Source organism: Gymnoscopelus microlampas (genome assembly GCF_963454915.1).
Source record: "Gymnoscopelus microlampas genome assembly, chromosome: 5".
NCBI classification, from domain to species: Eukaryota; Metazoa; Chordata; class Actinopteri; order Myctophiformes; family Myctophidae; genus Gymnoscopelus; species Gymnoscopelus microlampas.
Genome location: NC_139942.1, coordinates 14360875 through 14388700, shown reverse-complemented (window position 1 = coordinate 14388700; position 27826 = coordinate 14360875). Strand labels below are relative to the sequence as shown.

General features: G+C 41.9%; 1 protein-coding gene across 1 annotated transcript in view; it reads right to left on the bottom strand.

The window, feature by feature from the left end:
- LOC311044933 (receptor-type tyrosine-protein phosphatase N2-like) overlaps positions 1-16899 on the bottom strand; it is a gene marked incomplete at both ends in the record, with an annotated part of 238223 nt that extends 221324 nt beyond the window's left edge. Inside the window, one exon of the mRNA XM_084056743.1 lies at positions 16815-16899. Within this exon, the coding sequence (XP_083912869.1) occupies positions 16815-16899 (85 nt within the window). The remainder of the gene's footprint in view (positions 1-16814) is intronic.
- Between the last annotated feature and the right edge of the window lie 10927 nt (positions 16900-27826).

The following is a 27826-nucleotide window of genomic DNA, read 5'->3' as shown; positions in this document are numbered from 1 at the left end:
TTTCAGAAGAAAATAGCCGATCTACAAGCTCACAACGTGTCGCGATGTGACACGTTGTGAGCTTGTAGATCGGCTATTGCAGACACACACACACACACACACACACACACACACACACACACACACACACACACACACACACACACACACACACACACACACACACACACACACACACACACACACACACACACACACACACACACACACACACACACTTGTTCTCAATGCCGGGTCCGGGGACAACCAGGGGTCCAAATAGACCCTCATGGGTCTGAGTACAAATGGGACCAAATGGACTCAGAAGGGTCCATCATTTGTACACTCAGAGGTTAACACTGAGACCTCAATATACACGTGAAATCCTCAGAGATGCAGATTAAGACCTGAGGCCGCTTCTACAAATGACTTCAATCAGTAGTTCTCAGACTTTTGTGCCAAGGACCCCCAAAATGATTATGTAGTTGGCCACGGACCATCTGAAAATGTTTTGTGCCAGGGACCCCCAGAAGAGAAGAATTGTGTTAAAGAAAATTCTAAATGATTTAAAAAATATTCAAAAATAGCAGATGTACAAGCTCGTACAAGCTCACATAAAGTATATGTGCTATTTTTGAATAGCCAACATTTTAGTTGACTAAATATCATACGGTTTTAGTCAACAAAATCTAAAGTTGATTTAGTCAACTAAAATGTATTTTGGCGGGCCGTGATGGCGTCGTTAAACCCGTTTTATAGATGCCGAAAAATGTATTGTCTTAGTTCTACTGGATATCTTCTCCACTAGACCTCCCTAACATTTTAGTCTAGTATTTAGTTGTCGACGAAAGTGTCAATACAATTATTGACAAAATTATCAATATATTTAGTGATAGTATCAGTCATAATAGCTTGGTTTTTATTTAGTTTTTATTTAGTTGTCGTCAGTGAAAAAAGGTAGTCGACAAAACATTGTTGTCATCGTTTTAGTCTACAAAAAAAAGCTATAAAACAGGAAACAATAGAACCCCATATCAGGAGGGGAAAATGGAACTGGATTAGTCAGACACTTCGAAGACAGAACAGTTGGATGGATCACATTCACAGAACATGCTCTGACATGGAACCCATGCAAGGCCGGAAGAAGAGAGGAAGACCTAGAGCCACCTGGAGTAGAACCACAGAGAGCAGGAGATGAGGGCACGAGGGCTGTCATGGCAACAACTGGAGCGGAGGGCACAACACCGGAGAGGGTGTGAGGAGTTTCATCCATGGCCTATTCCTCTGCCTACACATACGTCATGTCCTAGTATGAGCCAATAGGGGAAGGGGATCAACGTCACGTGATTCCCTTGTTTGACCCGGCAAAAACTCGGATGTGTCTCAAAGAATAGGATTACACACACACACACACACACACACACACACACACACACACACACACACACACACACACACACACACACACACACACACACACACACACACACACACACACACACACACACACACACACACACACACACACACACACACACACACACACTAAGCTGCCCTCTCCTTGGCTGTCACAGTGAGTGTTCATGGCAGCGGGGTGTGAAATAGGTTGCAGTGTGTATAGCACAGCGGAGCAGAGCCCAGGCAACCACACCAAGGGAAATGGAACTTCAATCAGCTTTCACCCTGCCACCGCCCTGCGGCCATCAGCGATGGACTCACATTAAGTAAAAGTAGCAATACCACAATGTAGAAATACAAGTCCGGTATTCCAAATTTACCTAAAAGTACTTACAATGTATAAAAATCCTTTGAAAATAGACAACCTACAAGCTCATAACACGTCGCCGCGTTGTGAGCTTGTAGGTTGGCTATTCTCAAATGGTCAAAGTATATTATGCTGAAGTGGTTAATGTATTTTTTTTTAATAATAATCTAAATCTACAAAGCAACTAGTAACTAGAGTTTTCGAATAATTGTCGTGGAGTAATAAGTACAATATTTGCCTCTAAGATGTAATGGAGTAGGAAGTATCAAGTATCGAAAAATGGAAATACTCAAGCAAAGTGAACGTGCCTCAAAGTTGTTTGAGAACTGCACTTTCCACCACCCTGTATTCATCCCTGCCTTCTGTCCATTACAGGCTGTGCTCTCTGAGAAGGCACTACATTTCCCAGGATGCCATCTGTCTGTTCGCATCAGGCACCAGCTCCTTCCTGATGAAGCCAGCCAATGAGCAAAGGGAAATCGGTCTCCTTGGGTGGAGCGAACGCTTGAAGGTTCAATTCTGAATTTTATTACCTACTGCCTTTGACTTGTTTCACTTGTTAATAAAAAGAAGAAAACATGGATTCTTTGGAACTTTCTTAACCAACTCAAAATTGTTGTAGGCTAATCCTTAGTAGGCCCACGGTAAACACATAGATACATACTGTATCTAGCTGTATAGGCGTAGGGATATCTGTTGTTTAAGAACAGAACTGGAATTAATGCTGTGAGCTCTGTGAACAGCATATACTGGACGGACGGACGGACAGACGGACGGACGAGCTCTGTTGCTCTGAATGTCAGGGGAAGAGAAAGATAAAATGAAAGGGTGATAGGAAGAGAAGAGAGAATGATGAGAGGATGAGAGGGTGCTGATAGAGGGGGGATGGAGATAGTGAGAGAAAAACAAATGGAGGGAAAGGGTTAGGGTTAGGAAACATAATATGTTTCTTGTGTGGGTGCACACCTCTTTAATTGGGATTGTGTGTGTGTGTGTGTGTGTGTGTGTGTGTGTGTGTGTGTGTGTGTGTGTGTGTGTGTGTGTGTGTGTGTGTGTGTGTGTGTGTGTGTGTGTGTGTGTGTGTGCTCATAACTCTACTCAAACTTTATTCAACAAACGAGAGGAAACAAAATACACAAATGAAATGCAAAAAACAAGGGGTTACAAAAACAGTACAAAGCTCAACTTCAATTGAAGGCCAGGGAGAAAAATGTTGTCTTTAATAAGGATTTTAAAAGCTCTATGGCAGTGGTTCTTAAAGTGGGGTGCAGGCAGGGACCCTCTGGATTTCTTGAGGGGGTGGACCCTTACCCTTACAGGTCTGTAACTCTGAGAGGAACCAAATGGACCCTTGGGTAGGCCTACTCTGAGAGTAATTGAGGGTTCTTGAAATTAAAACGTTTGAGATCTATGCTGCTTTAAGGTCTGGGCAGAGTTATTCCAGAGCCTGTGGGCACCCGCCACAAAGGCTTGGTCACCTCTGGATTTCAACCTTTTTCTAGAGGCACATCCAGCAGCATATGGCCCAGCTGTAGCTGTGGGGTGACAGTGTAGGAGTTCAGCTACTGTAGGTGCAGAGGAACCAGTCCGGTTAGAGATTTAAAAACAAACAATGACAGCGGCTAATTAGGAGTTGTTTTGATCAGCCATTGTCAGGAATGCAGACAAAGCAGAAAACAGAGATCTCTCTTCCTCTTGACCCTCAGAACTCTAATCATTCCCAGCTAGACGTCAACACACCCGCCCAGATAACATGAAAGGCTGGAGCTGAGCACATAGAGCATAGACATAATATGGTGCATTGACAATCCGCTGTGAATGCAGTGAGTTATGATGATTTTAATAATGGAGAGACCTCCTTTTTCAACCGACATACAAGGGGCAGACGTGCATTAGGATGAACTGCTTTGTCCCTGGCCATATGGTGGCTGCGATGACGCATCGCACCAATAAACAGTATAACAGTATGTATACAAAATATGAAACAGCTACATGGCTCTCCTTTCCTTTCTCCCATTCACTGAGAGAGAGAGAGAGAGAGAGAGATTATGGTAGATTCATGAGAGCAATGTGTTTGTGACCAGAAATGCATTGCAACTTGTTGCTTGCTATTGTAAAAGTTGATGTGGACTGCTCATCAATGATTCACAATGCAACAAGTTGCAACTTGAAACCACAGAATCAGAACTGCACCGCCCTCAACGGGTCAATACAGACCACTGCTGTTCACTCAAGGTCACACCTATTTATAGATAAAATAGTACTTGACTGTGAGTATTCCTAGTCGAGGTGTTGATCGATAAGTAATCAATCAAACACTGATTTGCAGAGTTAATTTTCATAGCAAACGCAGATAATTAAACATCAGAGATATAATTGTCTCCGCCAGGGCGAAGGCATGGTGGAGAGTATGTTTTCGTTCCCGTCCCGCTGTGTGTCCCTAACCCTAACCCCCCCCCCCTAGCCAAGCTAACATTGGTCAAGCATCACGTGACACGTGACAATATGTTGAAAGGGTGTGCTTTGATTGGTTAGCGAGACGCATGACGAAATAGAGCCCTATAAATAGGTGTGTCACTTTGAAACATTGTTTACATGTTTCAAAGTGACATCAGTGCCATCAGCCAAGCTAACATTGGACATGTTTGTGAGCTAACATCGGACATGTTAGCTTGGCTGATTGAACATGTTTGTCACTTCTAAAAACCTTTATGTTTTTCGAAGTGAGGTAATCAATAGCTTAGACAGGATCAATCAGGAACAGTACTTTCCAGTACAAACAGAGATCACAGCTGTGATCACACAATGCAACTAACTCTCATTACGCAAACTGAAGAAGCAGGAAAACATCGTCTGAAACCTCATGAAGAAGCAAAGGCGCAATGCCGACAGCAGAAGGCCAAAGCTAAGAAACAGAGACAAAGAGCACTTGAATCCCTAAATGACAAAAAACGAAGACGAGCCACAAATGCTGACAACATGACACAGCAAAGATTGCTACATTCTCTGGAAGAAAAAGTACAAGAGTCTGTAAAGAACATCGAAAGGAAAAGAAGGCACTGGTCACAGTATTCAATAGATGAAAGACAACATCAACGAGCAGATTACAGCAGTAAGAAGAGACGCTACAGATCACTTAAAGAACTAGAAGACGTTCAAGTTGATGAAGCTGGTGCCGCATTCTTAAAGAAGATGTCAGAAAGTGGACCCAATTATGTCTGTTTCTCCTGTGAACGAATGCTCTACAGAGAAACAGTGGTAAAGTTAAAACCTGCAAAGTACACAGCAACAATATATACTGTAAGTCTCCTGGACAAAGACCCAACTGCAATCCAGCAAAACAACACTTGGATCTGCCACACATGTCATCGCTCCATTAAAATGGGGAAACTCCCTCCACAGGCTTGGGCTAACAACTTATTACTGGATGCCATACCCCGAGAACTGCAGGATTTGCACCCGTTAGAGGAAAGGTTGGTAAGTCAACGTATTGCCTTCATGAAACTTGTTGGCTTGCCAAGAGGCAGACAAAAGGCAATCCACGGTAATGCATATTAAAATAGCACAGGTAATGCATATTAAAATAGCACAGGTCTGCTGGCGGAGACTTGTGCTCCGAGGAGCACATTTTCTAGTTGATATATATTTTTATATAATAACATGATACAAATAATAATAATAATAATTTTATAAACTATGTATACATTTAATAACTATTCTATATATGATAATACAAGTCATCTACCACTCAGAGTCATCCCTAACTATGTTTTTACAATGTTTACGTATTATCGTCACCTATCCACAAAGGTCTACCTTAAAAAAAAAAGAGTACAAATGTACAGCTACAACCAATGTACACAAGATTACTGGTTCTCAACTGGACCCTTATGGGTCTATCAGAGTAGTGTAGAAATGGGTCCATTTCAGGTCAGTGACTTTAAATACCTGGGCGGATGGGTCAACTCCACAGAGAAGCATTTGTGTCATTTTAGATTCTAGCTATATATATATAGGCTATATAGCACATTGGTTGAGTATTCAAAAATAGCAGATATCTACAAGCTTGCAGCACGGCACGAAGTGACGCTCTGCAAGCTTGTAGATCTGCTATTTTTTTTAAATCGTGGAAATATTTAGCAAATCTTTGAACATATATTTTCAACACATTCTACTCAAATCTTTGCTTGAGTGGGGTCCCTGGAACAAAATATTTTGAGATGGGGTCGGCGGCCAAACACATATCATTTTGGGGGGCCTTGACATGGAAAGGTTTGAGCACCACTGACATAGAAAACGGTTAGGATTTAGAAGACATCTGTAGGATCGGCCTCATGTCTTAAGGTTGTTACACACCGGGGCGATTTTTTCGTGCGAATAATGTGTTTTTTTTTAAAAACCTTATAAAGTCAATGGCTCCGTACATGGAGCGAAAAAGCGAAGCGAAAAAGCGTCTTTTAATTATTCGGAACGAGTCCGAATTTTGCGTATATTCGCTATATTCGCCGGTGTGTAAGGACCTTACGCATGACCAGCAGTGTGTGGAAATCCAACCTCCCCCGACCACATCAAGATCAGTTTCTTTTCTGCTACTGTGGAGGCCGTTCTCCTTTACGGCTGTGAGTGCTGGACACTGACGCAGGCCCTACAGAAGTACTTGGATGGGTGGGTGCTACGCTAGAATGCTACGTGTGGTACTGAACATCAAACAGGACGAAGACATGACCAACAAACGTCTGGGTCCCAGAGAAAGCAAACAAAATGGTATCAAATGGGGGTAGGTGGTCTAATGCATAACAAACTGGGTGGTCCTTGAAATTAAAAAAAGGTTGAAAATCAACAAACTAAACTATACTGGAACCCCAAACTACACGGACAAAGCCTCAGTGCTCCTGCAACGGGTCCATTTGGTTCCATCTGGACACTCTCAGGGTTACAGACCTGTTAAGGTCTGTAACCCTGTAACGCCTAGGCGTCCAAATGGGGGCGCAGGACCAGAAGTTGAGAACCAGTGCACTAGATTTCATAATAATCCTAAGGAAAATGTCAGCCCCCCAAGCAGCCCGCCCCTAAGCCAACCAGCCAATCAGCATGAATTAAAAGATGTCAATGGGCGGTCGCCATGGTCACAGGCTTACGGGTGACATTCAGCAGCCTCAGGTTAATCATTAGTCTTCACTACTCCTCCCCCCTCTCCTGCTTCACTTATGTCACTTTTTTTGAATACCCATTACATCCTGCGGGGGAACTTCAGTTCTCAGCTTCACCCAGCTGAGTGCTGCCCACAGAGGAGCACGGAGGGGGGAGAGGTTAGGGGTTAAGTGTCTTGTTTAACCACTTAAACCCTATATGGTTGACCGGTAGTGCCGCAGGGCTCTATACTAGTGTCTTTTCTGTTTTCTGTTATTGTGAGGAAAGCTTTGGCTGAAAAGAGCCGATCGACAAGCTCACAACGCGTCGCAGCGATGCTGGGGTCTTGCTCAGGGACACTTCGACTACTTGGGACTTGGGATTACATTTTACTCAAGTAAACTACTAAATTACTTGTCACTTACAGTAAGTAAAATAAGAGGACATTTTACTTAAGTATGTACTTGAGTACGATTTTTAGGTACTTTTACTTTACTTGAGTGTGTCAATTTCTTTCGATACTTTAAACTTCTACTCCATCTCAGAGGCAAATATTGTACTTTTTGCTCCACTACAATTATTTGAACATTTTAGTTACTAGATTTTGATAATTATTACAAAACATACATAACATTAACCAATTGAGCTTTCTTTTGGCTTGTGAATCGGCTTCCTTAAAGGTGTTGTAAAAAGGGGTGTTTTGTGTGTTAAAGTGTCAAATCTTTATATGAGTGATTTGATGATTTGAGTTGATGATTGATATGATTTGATTAATAGGATTGTTTATGTTCTGATATCATTGCTACAGAGTGTTTGTTCAGTAACCGGGGTCTCCCTGTCTCTCCAGCTCTTCAGTAAACAGAAAATGCATATTCCGAAAAGAAGAACTCAATAAATAATACAGGATACAGGATAAACAAGTCAAATTGTAAGTGATGAGTAAGAAAGTAAAAAAACATGAGCAGACAGAATTAGAACTGGAACACTAGAACATTTCTCTAAAATAGAAGCTGATGAAAGCTCTAGGAGGGGTTCTCTCTCCTGACTCGATGAAATTTGTATCCCGACCTAAAGGGCCAATGAGACGGGAGACCCCTGTTACTGAAGAAACACTCTATAGCATTGATTACTCAGAGAAATACAAATATAGAGCTTTACCTTCATAACATTTAGTTTTTCCTTTAATCAAACATCATCTTTAACTACACTAAATCAGTGGTTCCCAACCTTTTCAGGCCGTGACCCACCACACTATTTGAACTGGGAACCCCCTATCCTAACAAGCACTTGGAATCGCAGGAATTGAGGTATTACATTGAGTTTGACTCTGTTCGCCAGATATATTTTGTGAAAATTGAAGATCTACAAGCTCACAACGCCTCACAAGTGAGCTTGTAGATCTGCAGAATTTGGCCAATGTTTGAACAGTTTTTATTGTATAGTTTAAAAAAAAATAAAAAATTAAGGTCTCAAAAGTCCTTCAATTGTCACTTCACTGTCTATCTGGGGACCCCCTAAAAATCATGTGGGCCCGACCCACAGATTGAGAACCACTGCACTAAATGAACAATATGACATTCAGATCCAGGTACTAGCTGTTTATAAAACAGTTTTTTCAAACTGCGTTGGCTTCTTTACCTGATTTCTGAATGCACTTCCCTACAGCATTTAGCTTTGAAAACTGCAACAGAAAAATAGAATATGAAGCTATGAATGAATGATAACCCACCTTCTGAAGAATATAACATTACAAAGAAATGGAGTGAAACCGTAGCAGTTATTGCCTCCTAAGCAGATTTATTTTAAACTGTGGCCATACAATTCCACCAAGTCCAGTTTTTATGTCAATATGATCGCTTTCTATTCCATAACAGTTGCGCTAGTTTTTTATTTAATTTGGTTTAACACTTCACAGATGAGTTCACACAAAAGTTGTCATTTTATTTTAAACAGTAAACAGTCAAATTGATAATAGACCCTGGGGCTTTTTGTGTTAACCTTTTAACAACCTTTGACTGTACTACCTGCGCTGTTAAAAATCTTGTTAATTGCAATAGACCGGTGGGATTTCTGAAATATGTGATTGTTAGAGGCATTTGGGGGTAAAAGTTGGGAACAAGGCCATTTTACATAATTCAAGGGTGCTGAATCAGAAAAACACTGTTCCCAAGCAAAATTCTTAGTGCTTAACCTCCTAATTTGCATATCAAAATGGCTGCCGATTTTGAAGTATTTCTTAAACAACTCTATAACAAAGCAAGCAAATCTGACAAATAAAGTGTATATATTTATGTTCTGAGGGTCATACAATGTGTGGAAGATATTTGTAATGTAATAAATGTAAATAAATGTAAATAAATATGCAAATTAGAGGCCACCATTACATAAAATGATGTACCGTAGTACTCAAACGGTGCAAAAGGTGCATCCCCCTTATTTTGTTTCTAATTATCTGTATTTTTGCCATCCTTAGGACATCTAAAATACATACTTTTTCCCCATGCTAAATGTTTAGTTTTTGACCTTCTAATCTGCATATCTGAATGGCTGCCAAATTGGCAAATTCGCACCTTTATCTTCACTAAGTCTGTGGCCAGGCAAGCAAAATTGACAAATGAAGTGTCTATAGGCTATACAGTTTCTACAATGTGAGTAAAGAATTTGTAAGTAATATAATATGATAATATAATATAATAATCAGCCTACTCCGAAATATGCAAAATAGCGGCCCCCATAACAGATAACGGTTTATTACTCTAAAGATACTGTATTGGCCATTGTTGAACGAAAGTCTAGACACTAGACCACATTCATACAAGGAGGTTGATCATCACTCCGTTGCTGACATGCACACATGGCTGTGCATCGTAACCCAGATTTCCGGCATTTGCAACAACGTGTTGTGCATTGCTTATGGCATACACATGAAATTATTTCTATAGGCTATACTAGCATGGAACAGGTTGGACTAGGCTAGAGTAGGTTGTACTAGGTTGTACCAGACTCTAATACTCTCTTTTAGGCTTTACTAGTCCCTTGTCAGCCCTGTAGATACTCAGACCATAGGGACTAACCACTGTGTACACAGGCCATAGCTTGTGTGTGCACGAGCAATAGTTTTGCATGAACCTTTGTAGACCATAGTACAGATCTGCCTTGTACAGCCTAATATAGCCTAGTACAGCCTAGCAAAGCCTACTAGAGATTAAAAAATCACACCCTGTGTGAAGGTAGCGGCGCCTTTGATACATTTTGTCATCGATATGTGTTTATAATGTGCTTATAGCCATGTGTCACGTGAAGGTTGACCAATCACTTTGTTGACGCACCTGACCAATCAGAACGTTGACGCACACGGACAAAGTCAGGTATGGAGCGGTTAGCGCCACTAAAAAGCCTATTAGAGACCAGTAGAGTCTAGTACAGTACAGCCTAGTACATCCAAGACTAGTCCAGCCTTTTGGGAGAACAGACTAGGGGAGGGTGGTATAGGCTATACTAGCATGGAACAGGCTGGACTAGGCTAGACTAGGTTGTACTAGGCTGTACTAGACTCTAATAGGCTCTATTAGGCTGTACTAGGCTCTTGTCCGCCCTGTAGATCCTCAACCCATAGGGACTAACCATTGTGTACACGGGCAATAGCTTGTGTGTGCACGAGAAATAGTTTTGCATGAACATTTGTAGGCCAAAGTAAAGTACTGCCTTCTATAGACCCCTTAACAGACGACGTCACACTGATAAGAACCAGTATGCGTGCAACCAGTATGCGCTAAATGAAACCCATTCTATCAGGTCTCGCCAGGACGTGCCACACTAGCCAACACACAAGAGGGGGTTGGGGTGTGCTGAAACTAGCGCACCCCGAAACAATAGGTTGGAAATTGATTGCGTGAAACAATCACCTGCGCATCCAGTCTCAATGTTAGTAAACAATTAATTGGTCTATAGCCTAATAAAGCCCAGTAAAGCCTAGCAAAGGCTGCTAGAGCTGAAAGCAGACTATTAGAGCCCAGCAGAGACTAGTACAGTAAAACCTAGTACACCCAGGTCTAGCCTAGTCCAGCCTGGTGGGAGAACATAATAGGGGAGGGGGTACCAGGCTATGCTAGGACTGATAAGGCTGGACTAGGATAGATGAGGCTGTACTAGGCTGTACTAGACTCTAATAGGCTATATTAGGCTGTACTATGCTCTTGTCAGCCCTGTAGATCCTCAACCCATAGGGACTAACCACTGTGTATACGGGCAATAGCTTGTGTGTGCACGAGCAATAGTTTTGCATGAACCTTTGTAGACCATAGTACAGATCTGCCTTGCACAGCCTAATAGAGGCTAGTACAGCCTAGCACAGCCTACTAGAGCTTAAAACAGCCTATTATAGACCAGTAGAGTCTAGTATAGTACAGCCTAGTACACCCATGACTAGTCCAGCCTTTTGAGAGAACAGAATAGGGGAGGGGGTACAAGGCTATGGTAGGACTGATAAGGCTGGACTAGGATATGTTAGGCTGTACTATAATAATCATAATAATAATAATAATAAAACTTTATTTGTATAGCACTTATTTAAACAAAGTTACAAAGTGCTTGAACAGTCAAAAGAGCAATCAAAACAATGCAGATAATGAAATAACAGTGATATATAACATTTACAGTAAAACAGAGCAATAATCAACAACATTTATCTCAAGTTAAAAAGGCCATTCTGTAAAAATGGGTTTTTAACAGGGATTTAAAACTCGTTAATGACCTGGTTAATCTTAGTTCCTCTGGTAGGCTTTTCCAGAGTCTAGGGGCCTTTATAGAAAAGGCCCGACCGCCTTTGGTCACCAACTTAGCAGTACGAATTTCCAATAGACCCTGGCCAGAGGATCTAAGGGTGCGACCTGGCACATAAGGTTCCACCAGATCACATAAATAACTAGGCGCCAGACCATTCAGAGCTTTAAAAGTTAGTAATAAAATCTTAAAATCAATCCTGAAGGCAACTGGCAGCCAGTGAAGTGCAGCTAGGACAGGGGTTATATGATCAAATCTCCTGGTACCGGTGATGAGCCTGGCTGCTGCATTTTGGACCATGCTAGGTGGTACCAGACTAGGTGGTACCAGACTCTAATAGGCTCTATTAGTCTGTGCTAGGCTCTTGTCAGCCCTGTAGATCCTCAACCCATAGGGACTAACCACCGTGTACACGGGCAATAGCTTGTGTGTGCACAAGCAATAGTTTTGCATGAACCTTTGTAGACCATAGTACAGATCTGCCTTGCACAGCCTAATAGAGCCTAGTACAGCCTAGCACAGCCTACTAGAGCTTAAAACAGCCTATTATAGACCAGTAGAGTCTAGTATAGTACAGCCTAGTACACCCATGCCTAGTCCAGCCTTCTGGGAGAACAGAATAGGGGAGGGGGTACAAGGCTATGCTAGGACTGATAAGGCTGGACTAGGATAGATTAGGCTGTACTAGGCTGTACTAGACTCTAATAGGCTCTATTAGGCTGTGCTAGGCTCTTGTCAGCCCTGTAGATACTCAGACCATTGGGACTAACCACTGTGTACACGGGCAATAGCTTGTGTGTGCACGAGCAATAGTTTTTTGTATGAACCTTTGTAGACCATAGTACAGATCTGCCTTGTACAGCCTAATATAGCGTTGTAAAGACCAGCACAGCCTACTGGAATTTAAAACAGTCTATTAGAGACCAGTAGAGTCTACAACAGTAAAGCCTAGTACACCCATAGCCTAGTCCAGCCTTTTGATGGAACAGACTAGGGGACGGCGATTTAGGCTATACTAGCATGGAACAGACTGGACTAGTTAAGACTAGGTTATACTAGGCTCTATTAGGTTGTACTAGGCTGTACTAGTCCCTTGTCAGCCCTGTAGATACTCAGACCATTGGGATTAACCACTGTGTACACGGGCAATAGTTTGTGTGCACGACCAATAGTTTTTTTCCCTGTTGGCCATCTAAGTGTACCTTTAGCCATCCCCATCCCACTCTATATAGTTGTTTTGAAAGTAGTTTGTGTTCAGTTATAGTTCTGTGGCTCTAACTCCTCCTGGGGGTGAGTTATACAAGATAGAAATCCCCATGATAGCGTATTTATGGAACGTCACATTTATTTTTTGGTCATCAGGGGCCAAATGTACCAGGATTTTTACATCATCTAAATATTTATTTTAGATGTCCTAAGGATGGTAAAAATACAGATAAGTAGAGATAAAATAAAATAAGGGGGATGCGGATGGATCACTTTAAGTACGAAACCGTTTTCTGTAATAGTGGCCTCTAATTTGCATATTTATTTACATTATTTACATTTATTTACATCTATTACATTATAAATACCTTCCACACATTGTCTGACCCTCAGAATATAAATATATAAACTTTATTTGTCAGATTTGATTGCTTTGTTATAGAGTTATTTAAGAAATACTTCAAAATCGGCAGCCATTTTGATATGCAAATTAGGAGGTTAAGCACTAAGAATTTTGCTTGGGAACAGTGTTTTTCTGATTCAGCACCCTTGAATTATGTAAAATGGCCTTGTTCCCAACTTTTACCCCCAAATGCCTCTAACCTCCTTATAGAAGGCCTTTTTTCTGAAATCCCTCCTGTCTACAACCGTAGGTCGCACTTACTACAGAAAGCTGCTCCAGGTGTCCGTCCGTCACTCCGTCACTCCGTCACTCCGTCACACACGTCACACTTTTGCCCTGCTCATATCTCCGCACCCATTGCCCCGATCCATGCCACATTTTGCACACACACTCCTTACCTGCCAAACTACACCCTCCAAGGACCCCCGGAGCTCCAGGGACCCCCAGCTGCCTCGGGGACCCCCAAGTGTAAAAAATGAGCACATGTGGACAAATTACCAAATGACCACCCCAACGGGGCTGCTCACGGGGCATTCCCGGGGACCACCCACTCCTGGTGCTCCAGAACGGATGCAAAAGTGGTGGCGCCCCCAGTGGAGGACCCCCTGCCACTGCAGCTCACATAAAATGCCTCTCAGCATTCACTCTGTTACCCATTTGCAACAGCTACACATTACACGTTTTCTGCCCACATAAACGCCACCATGTCACAGCTAACCCCACATTTAGACCACCAAACAAAACTATCCATTGCCCACACAACTAGGAACCAATCGCCGTTACAGCCCTCTTCTGTATACATGTGACCTACGGTCGCTTATCTCCCGATTAGGGAGTCTTACTGGTACAAGTATTCAATCAACCAATCAATCATTCAGATATACTCTAGACTCAGGTACAGTAGCTGTTTAAACTACACTAAATGAATAATGAATGAATTCAGATATAGACCCAGGTTCAGTAGCAGGTTCACGTGTTCAAGTTGACTTCAGCCTCCTCCCTCATCATCATCAGTCCACACTGCCAACACACACGCACGCACGCACGCACACACACACACACACACACACACACACACACACACACAGGAAAACCAAAGCCATGATAGTGAGCGCTATGCGCTAGTGGAAGTACACTTTAATCACATCACTAGGCCCGACATACTGTATCCACAGCACAAGTCCAAAAGTCAAGCAAGATCTCTGCAGTATACAGGTTTCTGCTACTCTTTTCCTCATCGTTTTTGTATTATTTTTGTTGCTTCCAGCTGTATTTCCTTTTTCTGTAGATCTGTCTGCATTATCTATGAATGGATGGTCTGTCTGTCTGTCTGTCTGTCTGTCTGTCTGTCTGTAGACCTGTCTGTCTATCCATCCTATGTTTCATAACTGCTGTACTGCCATGAACAGCAGTTCATCTATCTATAGCTACCAGTCATGAACAAAATTAGGCCTATACTGTAAATCTGACAAAGACTGATACCCCCCCCCCCCCCCCCCCCAACATATGAATCGAATGACGACCAGCGAAAAAGCCGATCTGCAAGCTCACATTGCGACCCGCTGTGAGCTTGTAGATCCGCAAATGTTGCTTTTTTTTAAAAACGCACACACGTACACACACACGCACACAGGTAGCTGCAACAATGCCACAGGTAATAGCACAGGTCATGATGGTCACACAAAACGAGTCTGAGGAAGGTCTCGAAACGTCACTCCGTAAATCATAGCGTAGCGATAGTTCAGGTAGGCAGGGAAGGCAGGAGGTGTACACGCTCAGCCCCACTCTTCTTCTTCCCCCATTCTGATTCGCTAACAAGTTAATACATACACCCACGACAGTCAGAAGGTCTCTCCACATTCGACCTCACTCGTCTCCCTTCATTCTCATTCGCTGACACATACGCCCTTAATCTAATGGCTCATTTAGGCTGTCCATTTAAGCAGAACACTGAAGGCATGTTGTAGAAAGGCCTTAGGTCTTAATGGGTTAAAGAGGTTGGATGTGCCCCCACTACTCTTTGATCTTGTCACACAAATACAATACCTACATTTTTTTTTTACAGGAATGTAGTTGTTTACAGATCTGCAATGAATTGTCATCTATTGATTTTCATGACAGTGGTAGTGTGTATTACAGGTAATGCACCTGGGTAGAGTTGCACCGGGCCAGCTGTTTTTAAGTTCTAACATAACAAGTTCACACTACGGGTTCGCAGTAACTAACTACTAGTAAGTAACTAACTAGCTACAAAATGTGGCTGCACTGTTTGTCAGCTATCGGTCTGCATATTGAAACAAACCTCTCCATAATGTCATTCTGCAGTTATACTACAGACAACTACTGTTGTACAGGTGCTATTACAGTATCAAATGCATATTGCCATCCATATGGATGCTTTTGTTTTGCAGGCCCCGAAACAATAAGCGCATGTTTATATGGGTCATGCTTCTCAACAAAAAGAAAATGACAAGGCCTCCATATTTGAATGACTATGCCATCTATGGGCCATGATTACAGTTTTCTTAGAACAGCCTTTACCAGCTGAAGCTATGCTGTGGTTGAAATACTGACTCTGTTATGTAATGTAGGGGGCCTGAACAACACACACACACACACACACACACACACACACACACACACACACACACACACACACACACACACACAACTACACTGCCTGTCATACAGTGGTAGCATCCTTGGCGTCCGTTCAGACATGCCCAGGTAGAAATCGATGCAACGTATCAGATTATTAATGTATTTATGGGTCTGGGAGGATATACGAGATATTAATATCACTGAGTCACATGTGTCTGTCTCCCACCCTGCCATTCTCAATCAATAACTGTCCATCTGTAGACCAATATGGAAAGCATGCAGCTTTATTGATTTCTGGCTCAAGTCAGAGCCATTCAAGGAGGCTCTTGTTCAAGTATAACATAAATGAGCTGATTTGCATACAGCATCGCTAAATGTGTGGCGATGTGTTTACAAGTTGCCCAAGTGTAAACAAATGTCAGCCTGGGATACACAGTAGAACCCCTCAGTGTTACCATTTGTAAGAGTGTAGCCTACAAATGGAACCAAATGGACCCCAATGGGTCCATTAGGTTCCATTTGTAGGCTACACTCAAATCAACACTGAGGATTTGACTGTGTACTATGCTAGTTTAATAATAATAATAATAATAATAATAATAATAATAATAATAATAATAATAATAATAATAGCAGCCTAATCATACATATAGACTAGCTAATATTTTTGATAATATAATAATAATATATATATAATAATATCATCATAATCATCATAGTAATAATAGGCTACAGATGCAGTCAGAGCTGCAGTCAAACCACTGGCAGCTAATAAAATATTGACACGGATCCAAATCATAGCAGCATAGCTGCTGATGATGTGCGCAACACGGTCCTATAATATTTACGAGAGAACCCAACAACACACGCGCATCGTTTCGCCGATTAGGGTCATTAATAATAATCCCGTATATTGTCGTCGTCATCGTGCAGTTCAGACCGACTCACCGATGGTCCTGTCCGCGGAGGCAGGGCAGCAGGACGGGGAGGAGAGGAGCAGGAACACCGCCAGGAAAATAGCAAACGGATCCATGTTTTCTTGTCTCTCCTTTATTATCATCAGTCCATCTCTTATACAAGTGATTGTTTTTCTTCCCTCGGTTCGTTTCGCTGATAGATAAATGAAGCCGCGGGGAGGAGTTTTAAGGAGTCTGAGTGTGAAACAAAGTGTAAGCCGACACAATCGGGACAGATTGACGTTATTAAAAAGGGAATCCGGGCCGTTCCTGGCCGCTCCTGAAGCAGAATAAGCTGCTGTACTTCACACCGCTGCTTTCAGCACTACGCACCGAAAGAACAGCGACCTGACCCCGCCCCCTCTCTCATCTCCTCTCCTCTCCTCCTCCACTCCTTTCCTACCAACCTCTCCTCTCCTCTTTCCCACTGGTGGAAAAAGTACTCACATCATGTTTTACTTAAAAGTATCAATTATGCAATGTAGAAATACTCTGTTACAAGTCAAAGTTCGGAATTAAAAAATGTACTTGAGTAAAGGTATTAGGCATCAAAATGTACTTAAAGGTAGGATAGCCTGAGGGATTTTCTTTGATTAAAAGAAGTGTTAAATAGCTCTATATTCTGATAGTACTCATTGCTATAAAACTGGAACACTATAAAAATGAAGCTTAAAAATTGGTACTTTCTCCTGATTGGCTGAGATTTTGACACCTACCGGAAAATGTATTTTCTGTTTATTAGAGAGCTGGAGAGACGGGGAGACTCCTGTTACTGAACAAACACTCCATAGCAATGATTACTATCAGAATATAGTGCTTTAACATTTTAACTAAATACTTTTTGTTTTAACCCAAAAATATCACTTACCCTACCTTTAAAGTACCAAAAGTAAAAAACACTCATTATGCAGAATGTCCCATTTCAAGTTTTCAAATGTATAACATATTTTGAAAATAGCAGGTCTACAAGGTCACAATGTGTCACATTGCGACGCATATGTGAGCTTGTAGATCGGCTATTTTCAAACGGCTGAAATGTATTGGGCTGAAGTGGTTAATGTATATCTTGTAATAATAAACAAAATCTACAAGGTAACTAACTAAAGTTTTCAAATAAATGTAGTGGAGTGAAAGTACAATATTTGGATCCGAGATAGTGGAGTAGAAGTGAAAGTATTAGAAATTGGAAATACTCAAGTAAAGTACAAATACCTCAACATTGAGTACTTAAGTAAATGTACTTAGTTACTTTACGCCACTGCTCTTTCCTCCTTCCTCCCCTCTCCTCTTGGTAAATGGAATGGACTGCATCCTCCACTCCTTTCTCGTCAAAAATAGCAGATATGCGAGCTCACAACGCGTTGTGTTGTGACGCGTTGCGTTTGCCGATCTACAAGCACACAATGTGTCGCAATGTGACACATAGTGAGCTTATAGATCTGCCATTTTTAGCGAACGTTCCCCCAGAATAGTGATGCTGGGGTTCAAGTGGTTCAAGTGTGTCAAGTCAACAGTATCCTATAGAAGACATCTCAGTTCAGAAGAAGGACAAACAAGTTTTGAACGCATAATAACTGCCTTCCATGTTCAGATATCCAATATCGACATGTGCAATATACGTATCGCAAAAGCAATATGCATATAGCATTTCAACAATCCAGGTATAAAGGATGTTTAGCAATCTACTGCCAGTGGCTATGAAGCCTGGACTTACGACTGTTTAAAGCCCAGCCAATAGGAAGACAGAGGGGGCGGGGCTTAATTAATTTCAGTTCGTCCCTATTGGTGGTTTTAGTCCATGTACAAAATTTGTACTCCGTAGCATGCTGCGAACTGGAGTTATAGCTGTTTAAATGCCGTGCTCAAACGGACGGACATAACATACGGACGGACATACGGACGCCAAGTGTGTGTGTGTGTGTGTGTGTGTGTGTGTGTGTGCGTGTGTTCGTGTGTGCGCATGTGTGCAGTATTGGCTTGTGTGTGTGTGTGTGTGTGTGTGTGTGTGTGTGTGTGTGTGTGTGTGTGTGTGTGTGTGTGTGTGTGTGTGTGTGTGTGTGTGTGTGTGTGTGTGTGTGTGTGTGTGTGTGTGTGTGTGTTGAAGTGGCGCATGTGTTGCTTCTTTGCCGTGTTCAAACATACGGACGGACATAACATACGGACGGACGGACGGACACACAGACAGAGTCAAATGTAGAGCGGCTGGCACAGCTAAAAACATTACTTTTGTTTTGCCAATCATTTGGGGGCACACTTGCGATATCCTCATGGCCAGAGCGAGGTTGGGAACCGCTGTTCTATTCTTATATTTTGTTATTCCCACTGTAATGTACATTTCAGAATAGATTCTGAGCATTACCCACTACATACATATGTATGTGCATGTATTATTGATGTGTGCCATTCCTAGCGATGCAGACCACAGTGGATGTAGAGTGCGTCTTCAGCCAGAGACCAAACACTCAACATAATCACTTGTGACAGTCAACTTCTCCAAACATCTCCTTTAGGAGCACGAGCAAGGTTCCTCTCGCACGAGCACATGTACACCCAGAGCACATGTACTGTACACGCACGCACACCAGGAGTGTAACGATACAGTAACTGTATCGATGCATAGATTATATCGATATGTAAACAGCAACATATCGTATCGTGTGACTTGTATCAATCTAAAATCGCGTCGCCTTGCAAAGAACTTGAGCCTTGCATTTAGCAATGTTAAAACACAAGAGGGATTTAATAGGCTCTATTCACAGCAGCCATATTATGAAGACATTCACAGGTGTTACCAATGATACTAATGAAGGCTCTGTTCCATTCTGGTCAAACAGAGTCAGGGTTGCTGATATTGTGTGCATGTTGGCTCACTGGAAACAATCTGCTACACCAGTGGGTCTAAAGTTGTGGTCCAGGGACCCTCATGGGCTTCCAAATGGCCCCTTATGGGTTACGGGTCCATTTGGTTCCATTTGTACACTCTCAGAGTTATGGGGGTCGTGGAAACCACTGTGCTACACTAAATGGAACAGAGCCTTCATTAGTATCATTGGTAACACCTGGGAAGGAAGTGATAATATGGCTGCTGTGCATAGAGCCTATTACTTCACGCTGAGTTTCATATCACTACACTTCATCTCTGTAAATGCGTGGAATCTCTTGCATGCCTGAGTTTGTTCATATTTGGTCGAATAAAATGTCTAGGTATTTATGAGTGCTTACACTCATATTAATGAATTGTTCCCTTAAAAAGACAAACCCTGCACTACACACGTATACATTTCACACAGAGAGCATTTTCGGTGAAATAGATACTGTATCGATTTTAAATCATTGTATCATAGTGCTATAATTATGAACGATCGTCAACCATGTATCGTGATGCGTATCGTATCACTGTTAACCCATTAAAACTGGGAAAGCATCTGTCATTTTAGATTTTGAGTTGGCTGTTCAAAAATAGCTGATGTACAAGCTCGCCTCGTGCCGCGCTGCGAGCTTGTACATCTGCTATCTTTGAACATTTTTGAAAAATCTTGAAAGTGTGAGAACTACTGATTTAGAAGGCATTTTGTAGAATCGGCTTCAAATGTATCGTCACACCCCTAACGCACACACAGCCATGTCGTACCACTCATTCCTCAATGACCAGAAGGGTTTGTCTCTGGGTCCGACCCTCTATCTGTCTATCTGTCTATCTATCTATCTATCTGTGTATCTTCCTGACACCAATCTCCACATCCAATCAAACTGGGTCAGACTATGATTCATCCAATTTCAGCCCGAGGAGACAGCAATCATTTGTGCGCACGCATATGCGTACACACACACACACACACACACACACACACACACACACACACACACACACACACACACACACACACACACACACACACACACACACACACACACACACACACACACACACACACACACACACACACACACCCCAGGGCCCCTGCAACATTTACAGCCAGACGAGTGCTATGCTTCTTGGACACAGAAAAGCAGACAGGCTGATATGAAGATAATTTAATTGCAGTCTGGTAGGAATTTTATTTTCAAACTTTAACCAAATTATAAAGCGGTAGGCTACTGTGTAACTTCTTTTAGATTAATAAAATTACATTTTGTCCAATATGGTAGAGTATGTTAATACAATAAAACTTAAACAATTGGGGTGGTTGTATTTAGTCTCCCTGCTCTTCTATTGAGACATTTAGATTGTGTCGAAGGCAGTGGTGGCTTAAGCACCAAGCACCGGGCACCACGAAGGGTTAATCCGCCCCTGGTCGAAGGTCATGTCTCACCTAGACACAGGATCTGACACGATTTTTTACCTGGTGGTCAAAATTCTATTTATCCCCTGAGCAAGCAGCCATGTTCTATTAACTCGATGGTAAAAATGTCAGCACTTGCACAGGAAACCGCCTGGGTTCAAATCCGGGGTAGAAAATGAAAGTTACATAGTGCAGCTTTAACAACTGGGAAACAGTGTTGTTTGGTCTACCTGCATGTAACCACTTTAAAGCTGGTGCCCCTATGCAGGACATGTCATTATAGGTGAAATGTATCAAACTTTTTCAAAAATAGTGAAAATAGCAAATCTACAAGCGTGTAGATATCCCTATTTTCACTCTTTGTTTTACATCAAAGTTTGTAGCAGTGGTTCTTAAAGTGCGGTCAAGGGAGCCCCAGGATCCTGCCTATCTACAAGCTCACAACACAAGATCTGCTATTTTTGAAAATATATTTTATTTTCAGCCATTTTCAACTTTATCTACATATAATTGGTCCACACTAATGCTCAATATCAGATGACATGTCCGTGTCTCAGATGTGGGTTGTGAACAGTTCAGAAACCTGCCTACAACTGACATTGGTGGAATTCCAAGCTAAACAAAACTACAGCCTGTCTCTTCCTGAAAAGTTAAATCAATAAATCAATAAAAACAGTTTGAAATCTTGCTTGAAATGACCACTGATGATGTCATTGGTAGACAGGTTTCTGAACTGCCCAGGCCACCTCTGACACACAGAGTGAGTAGATAGAAATGCTACCATCTTATAATGAACATTAGTGACTGTGAGGAGCAATTATATGAAGATAAAGTTGAAAATGAGTCAAGTGCTCCTGTTAAGTGGTTAAACACTCACCAGGTCCAGGTGAAATCTGTGATCCATTATCACATTTAACCGTTGAATCAAATCACTGTAATAGTATAAAAGCAGCACATTTATCTGGATAAAAAGAGTTAAAATGATATGGATGGCTGGGAACTGATCTTCACATTGCTGAGTGTGCTTCTGCTGCTGTAAATATAAAGTATGCTAAATGTAAATGTTCCACTGTTGCAATGCATATAGCTCATTATAACCACTACTGATTGAGTGTATGTATTATTATGTAGGCCTACTTTCACTTCTAGCCTACTCCAATTACATCTCATGGGCAAATATTGTACTTTTACTCCACTATAATTATTTGAAAACTTTAGTTACTAGTTACTTTGTAGATTTTGATTATTATTAGTACATTTTGAATTCCGGACTTTTACTTGTAACAGAGTATTTCTACATTGTATTATTGATACGTGTTCTTAAGTAAAACATTAGAGTACTTTTCCACCACTGGCTGTAACATATAACTCTATGTGTGTAACACACTTTCACCAGCAGGTGGGGGCAAATATCAAATCACGATCAACCTGACGTCGTTGACTCGGATGTTTACATTCGGAGGAGAGAGACACAGCTCTCAGTCTATGCATCCTAACTCTATGCTATGCATACACAACAGAGGGGCGCTAACGTTAGCTTGTTAATTATTACTTTGTTTGAATTTAGGAATAAGAATGAATCTTTCTAACATGACTTTGCTGCAAACACTGAAGTCGCTGATCGAGCAGCGGCTCTGTGAGGCCGCTGAGGAGATCTATGTGATGGTGGAGAGAGTTCTGACAGAGTATGAGCAGCAGACTCTCTGCTCCACACAACACACCGAACACCAACGCACACTGCTGGACATGAAGACACGCACAACCTGTTTAGACACGGGCTCTAACCCAGCAGGTTGGTACCGGACTAGCCTGACCTTAGATCAAGACTTGTATTTGAAGCGTTTTTGACATTTTTTTTAATCTCTACGAGAGTCTTAGCGAACACCCCCGCAGAATGTCGTGAAATGTCAGCTCCAAAGCCCGTACTTCTCCAAACATGTACGAATGCAAAATATAAGGTGCTTACCCGCGTGGCCCAACTGTTAACTCGGTGTCCGGCGTGTTTGTGCAATGTATTAGTCCATATCTTCCAATAAAGAAGTGTTTTAATCCCGTCTGTGGCCGAATGCCATTTCCCTCCCTCGTTTACTTCCTGTTTACATTGAGTGTAATTCCGTTTTTCACCGGATGCGCCCCGTTACCACCGACCGTTGGGAACTTCCGACGGAATCGGCCACAGACGGGATTAAAACACTTCTTTATTGAAAAATATGGACTAATACATTGCACGAACACGCCGGACACCGAGTTAACATTTGGGGCACGCGGATAAGCACCTTATATTTTGCATTCGTACATGTTTGGAGAAGTACAGGCTTTGGGGTGTGTGGGTGGGGGGGGGGGGGGGGGGATTTCCAGGGCGGTCGTGTAGGCCTACATGTAAAAATAGCAGAAATAGCTGATCTACAACCTTACAATGCGTCACGATCTGCTATAAAAACATCACATGGATGCACCTGGGACGTATCATCAGTGTTGTAGCCTGGGGTCATCGGGTGTTTCGGGTCTCGCAACATACACCCTCGCCCAGGCGACCCAGCCGGGGTTGATCAAGCCCCGACTTACAGGTATACATCGAATATATTCCACCAACAGTCATACAACTCTCCATAATTATGCTTCTCGGCTGCATTCTAATTTGTAGCTGCACTCACCTAATAATGAATAGCTCCCTGCACTTGTGTGGGCTCAGCTCTGGTCATCTTGTTGTTTCATATCCATTTGAAAGTTGGGGCTGTCCAATATCTCCACTTCTCCAGGAGATTCACATGTTCAACATTCTCTGTATGTTGTTACAGGTGCGTCGGTGTGGGGTTGATTAATCACACCTGTCCATTAACCCATTCAATCCGGGGAGGCATCTCTGTCATTTTAGATTTCTTTGGCTCTTCAAAAATAGCAGCTCTACAAGCTCATAGCGCTATGAGCTTGTAGATCTGCTATTTTAGAAAAATCTGGAAAATGTTCGCAAATGTTTGAATATATATTTTTTAAAGCTAACATTTGTAACTCAAATCTTTGCTTCTGGGGGGTCCTTGGAACAACATATTTTACAAATATTCGCTTTAAAAAATACATATTCAAAGATTTGCACACATTTTTGTAATTTTTAAAAATAAATAGTAGATCTACAAGCTCATAGTACGGCACCGCGTTATAAGCTTGTACATCTGCTATTTTTTGGCAACGATATTAATCCACAATTCAATACAGAGCAGCTTTGTTAATGATTAATTTTAAGAGCCTTATATATGTACAGTATGTTTGTACGTCATGTTGGACTATTCTAGCTTTTCACCTTGCTGTATTTGTTGGCATTGCATTTTCTACACAAAGCTGCACTGTAGCTCCAAATGTCTGTTTGTAAGCTGCCTGACAGCCAGGTCCTCTAGTAGTGCATATGGTTCTCAAAGTGGGGTCCGGGGACCCCCAGGGGTCCTTGAGGAGGTTCCAGGGAGGGTCACCGCAGCAAAATGAGTAAATAATACAGCATCTAAATCAGTTCAACCACTTTAACCCCCCTATTACACATTGGGTGATTATAAATAGCCGATCTACAAGCTCACAGCACGTGGCGATGTGGATCTGCAATTTTTGAAAACATTTGATACATTTTAAATAATTTGGAAACATTTTAACAACAGTAGTCACTGCTACTAAATATCACCAGAATGTGCTATCTGGCTGAAAATAACATTTTGAAAATAACGTTTTTTTTAACAAAAAAAAAACGTGCAAAACTAGCAGCTCCTTAGAAGAAGCTCATAATGCATCACATCGTGAGGGCTTGTGGAGATACAAGGTTAGAGTGTTTGTATGAATGAAAGACCATAAATTACATCTTAACATGTTACATTATATGTCATGTTTCAGGAGGCTTTAACAGTTATATCAGTATTTGATTTCAGGCATTGTAAAGTATTTTCGTGGCCCAAAACACTGATAGTGGCTGCTGACCAGTTTAGAACTTTCGAAGCACCCTTACTTTAAAATAAATGGTAATTCATACTTAATCCATGACCATTTTAAAGAGTCGTTTGACAAAAATGACTCTTTTCTTTCTCCCCAATTTAGTTATGCCAATTTTTCCTCCCCACACACATGCTGCTGTCGTATCCTACTGACTCACCTGCCAGTGAGGAACCCCCACTGGGAGGACGTAGGGCCTTCGTCTTACTCCTCCCGCCCATCACTCCCTGCTCACAGGTGCCGCCCCAGCCCCGTAGGATTGTGTGCAGTGACAATTACTGTATCGCCCTCCCCACCCGGCTTCCCTCTCCCGAACACGGGCCACTTGTGTTCGTGAGAAAAATGACTTATTTGTATTTAAGAAAATAGGTGTACAGCAGATGCATGCCCCACAAAACACTGGCTTTTATGGAATTATTAAAACAAGTGGCAGTCAGAAAACAAACATGTTTAGGCATTGAACATTGGAACATATAAATACAAATTTAATTTCTGTTTGCCTTTTAGACTTCGTAATCAAACATTGCACAGGGCAGATATGACAAATAACAGTATACAAAGATGTAATTATATTTGAAAAAAACGTTTAAAAAAAGGAGAAATAGCAGATCTACAAGCTTACAACACGTCACTTTGTGCCGTGTTGTAAGCTTGTAGATCTGCTATTTTTGCCTTTTTACCTATTTGAAAATGTATGAACATTTTCCAACATGGACACGATTATGCAAAAAAAAATGTGATCTCAAATAATTGCGATTACACGATTATGTAATATTTGTGACAGGCCTTTCAATAAATCGGAGAATAAATGTTATCCAAGAGTTGCACTCTTCTGACGTCACCTCCTCTCTCCCACTCCTTCCTGTGTGTAAAGGAGAGCGTTCCCCTGAAAAGCAGATGAGCCCCAGTCTGGCACAGGAGGGACAGGAGTCTCTACAGATTAAAGAGGGACCAGAGGAACCACTTCATAGACCAGAGGAGGCTGATGGTTCAACACTGACACGTTCATCAAATATCAAGGCGAGGGGCGACACTCTCTCAGGTAAAAAAACATTTATTGATTTATCGAATGATAGTCGCCTATATGATCCAGTTACCTGCACTGGACCAAGTTGAGCCAGCTGCTGACCTGGTCAGTCACCTCAAACAGACAGGCGACAGAGAACAACATTAACTTTATGGCAGTCAAATTTGAAGACCGTTGCACACCTACAAAGTGACAGGTTTGTAATATGGTTTTGTTTTTGCTCAAAAAGAAAGCCTGGACCAAGCTGTTGACGTTTCTGGCATAGGAAGTGGGAGTCAACCTTTCATTTCCCCAACCAACCACAGTGCAGTGGGCGTCGCTCCAAATGTTGTGACGTCAGGGCTCTCAATGCTGCACATTAAGGGGGGAGGAGGAGGGACAAATGTAGACAAAAGTTGTACAAAATTGACAAATGTAATACACTTGAAAGCAGAAAAGGAGCACACCATTTTGTATTCATCAAAACATTAAAGCTGCATTATGTAACCTTCCTCTTCTACCCCGGATTTGAACCTGGTTTCCTGCGCTAGAGCAGATTTCTTTTTTTTTTTACCATTGAGCTAATAGAGCCTGCCTGCTTGCTCAGGGGATGAATTGAATTTTGACCTTCAGGTAATTTTTTTGTCAGATCCTGTGTCTAGGTGAGACATAGCCTCGATCTCCAGGCTTTTATTGTTTAGTTTTGCTAAGAAATAAAAGCCTGGACCAGCGCGTCGGTGTACCCGGTATAGGAAGTGTCTCATTTCCCGAACCAACCAGAGTGCAGTGGGCGTCGCTCGTAATGTTGTGTTGACGGGGCGGGGGCTGACGGACAGATCGGTGAACCAATGGGATCAGGCGCATTCTCTCCGCGCTGATTTTAAACCCGCCCCTCTATACACGAAAGCAGGAAGGCTAGTGCAGCCTAGGTGAGACATGACACAGGGAGACGAAATACAACCACCCCAATTGTATAAGTTATATTGTATTAACATACTCTCCCATACAGATTGGACAAAATTAAATTGTATTCATTAAAGAAAGTCATATAGTGCCGCTTTAAGCAGTATGTAATTAGACTACTCGTACTGTAGGACGAATAGCAAAAATTGCTGATATAGTGCTGCTTTCGTTTTTTTATATTTGAGGTTGACTGCTTAGACACCTATTTTAGAGCTTTCTTATTATGTGTTTGTATTGATTGATGTCTCTATGAAAGCTGCTTTAACACCTTAATTTCCCCTCGGGATGAATAAAGTACCTACAGTACCTACCTGCATACCTTTAACTTGTGCTGTTTGACATACCACCCAAAATGAAGTATAATCCAAGCTATTCAACGTTTCACGTTGTGACTTCTTGTGAGCTTGTAGATTGGCTATTTCTGAAAAAAACCTTTTCCCCCAGAATAGGGACGCTAGGCTAGGGTTTAAGTTGTTAAGCCCTTCATACTTTGTTGTGTGACGAATAGCATAAATAATGCTTACTTCTTGAAAATGTACCCAAAATGAGGACACCAGGGTTAATGTAGCTAACTAGGATCATTGTAATGCAGTTTAGTGTTAAACATCATTGTTGTCATGATTAAAAGATTCAAATACTTCAGTACAGAGCTGAGACAGTGGACAGGGGCTGAGACAGTGGACAGGGGCGGCCATAGCTGAGTGGTTAGTGAGTCCGCCTAAGGAGCCAGAGGCCCTGGTTGCCGCAGGTTCGATTCCCGGCCAGGCCAGCATATGTGTCGAT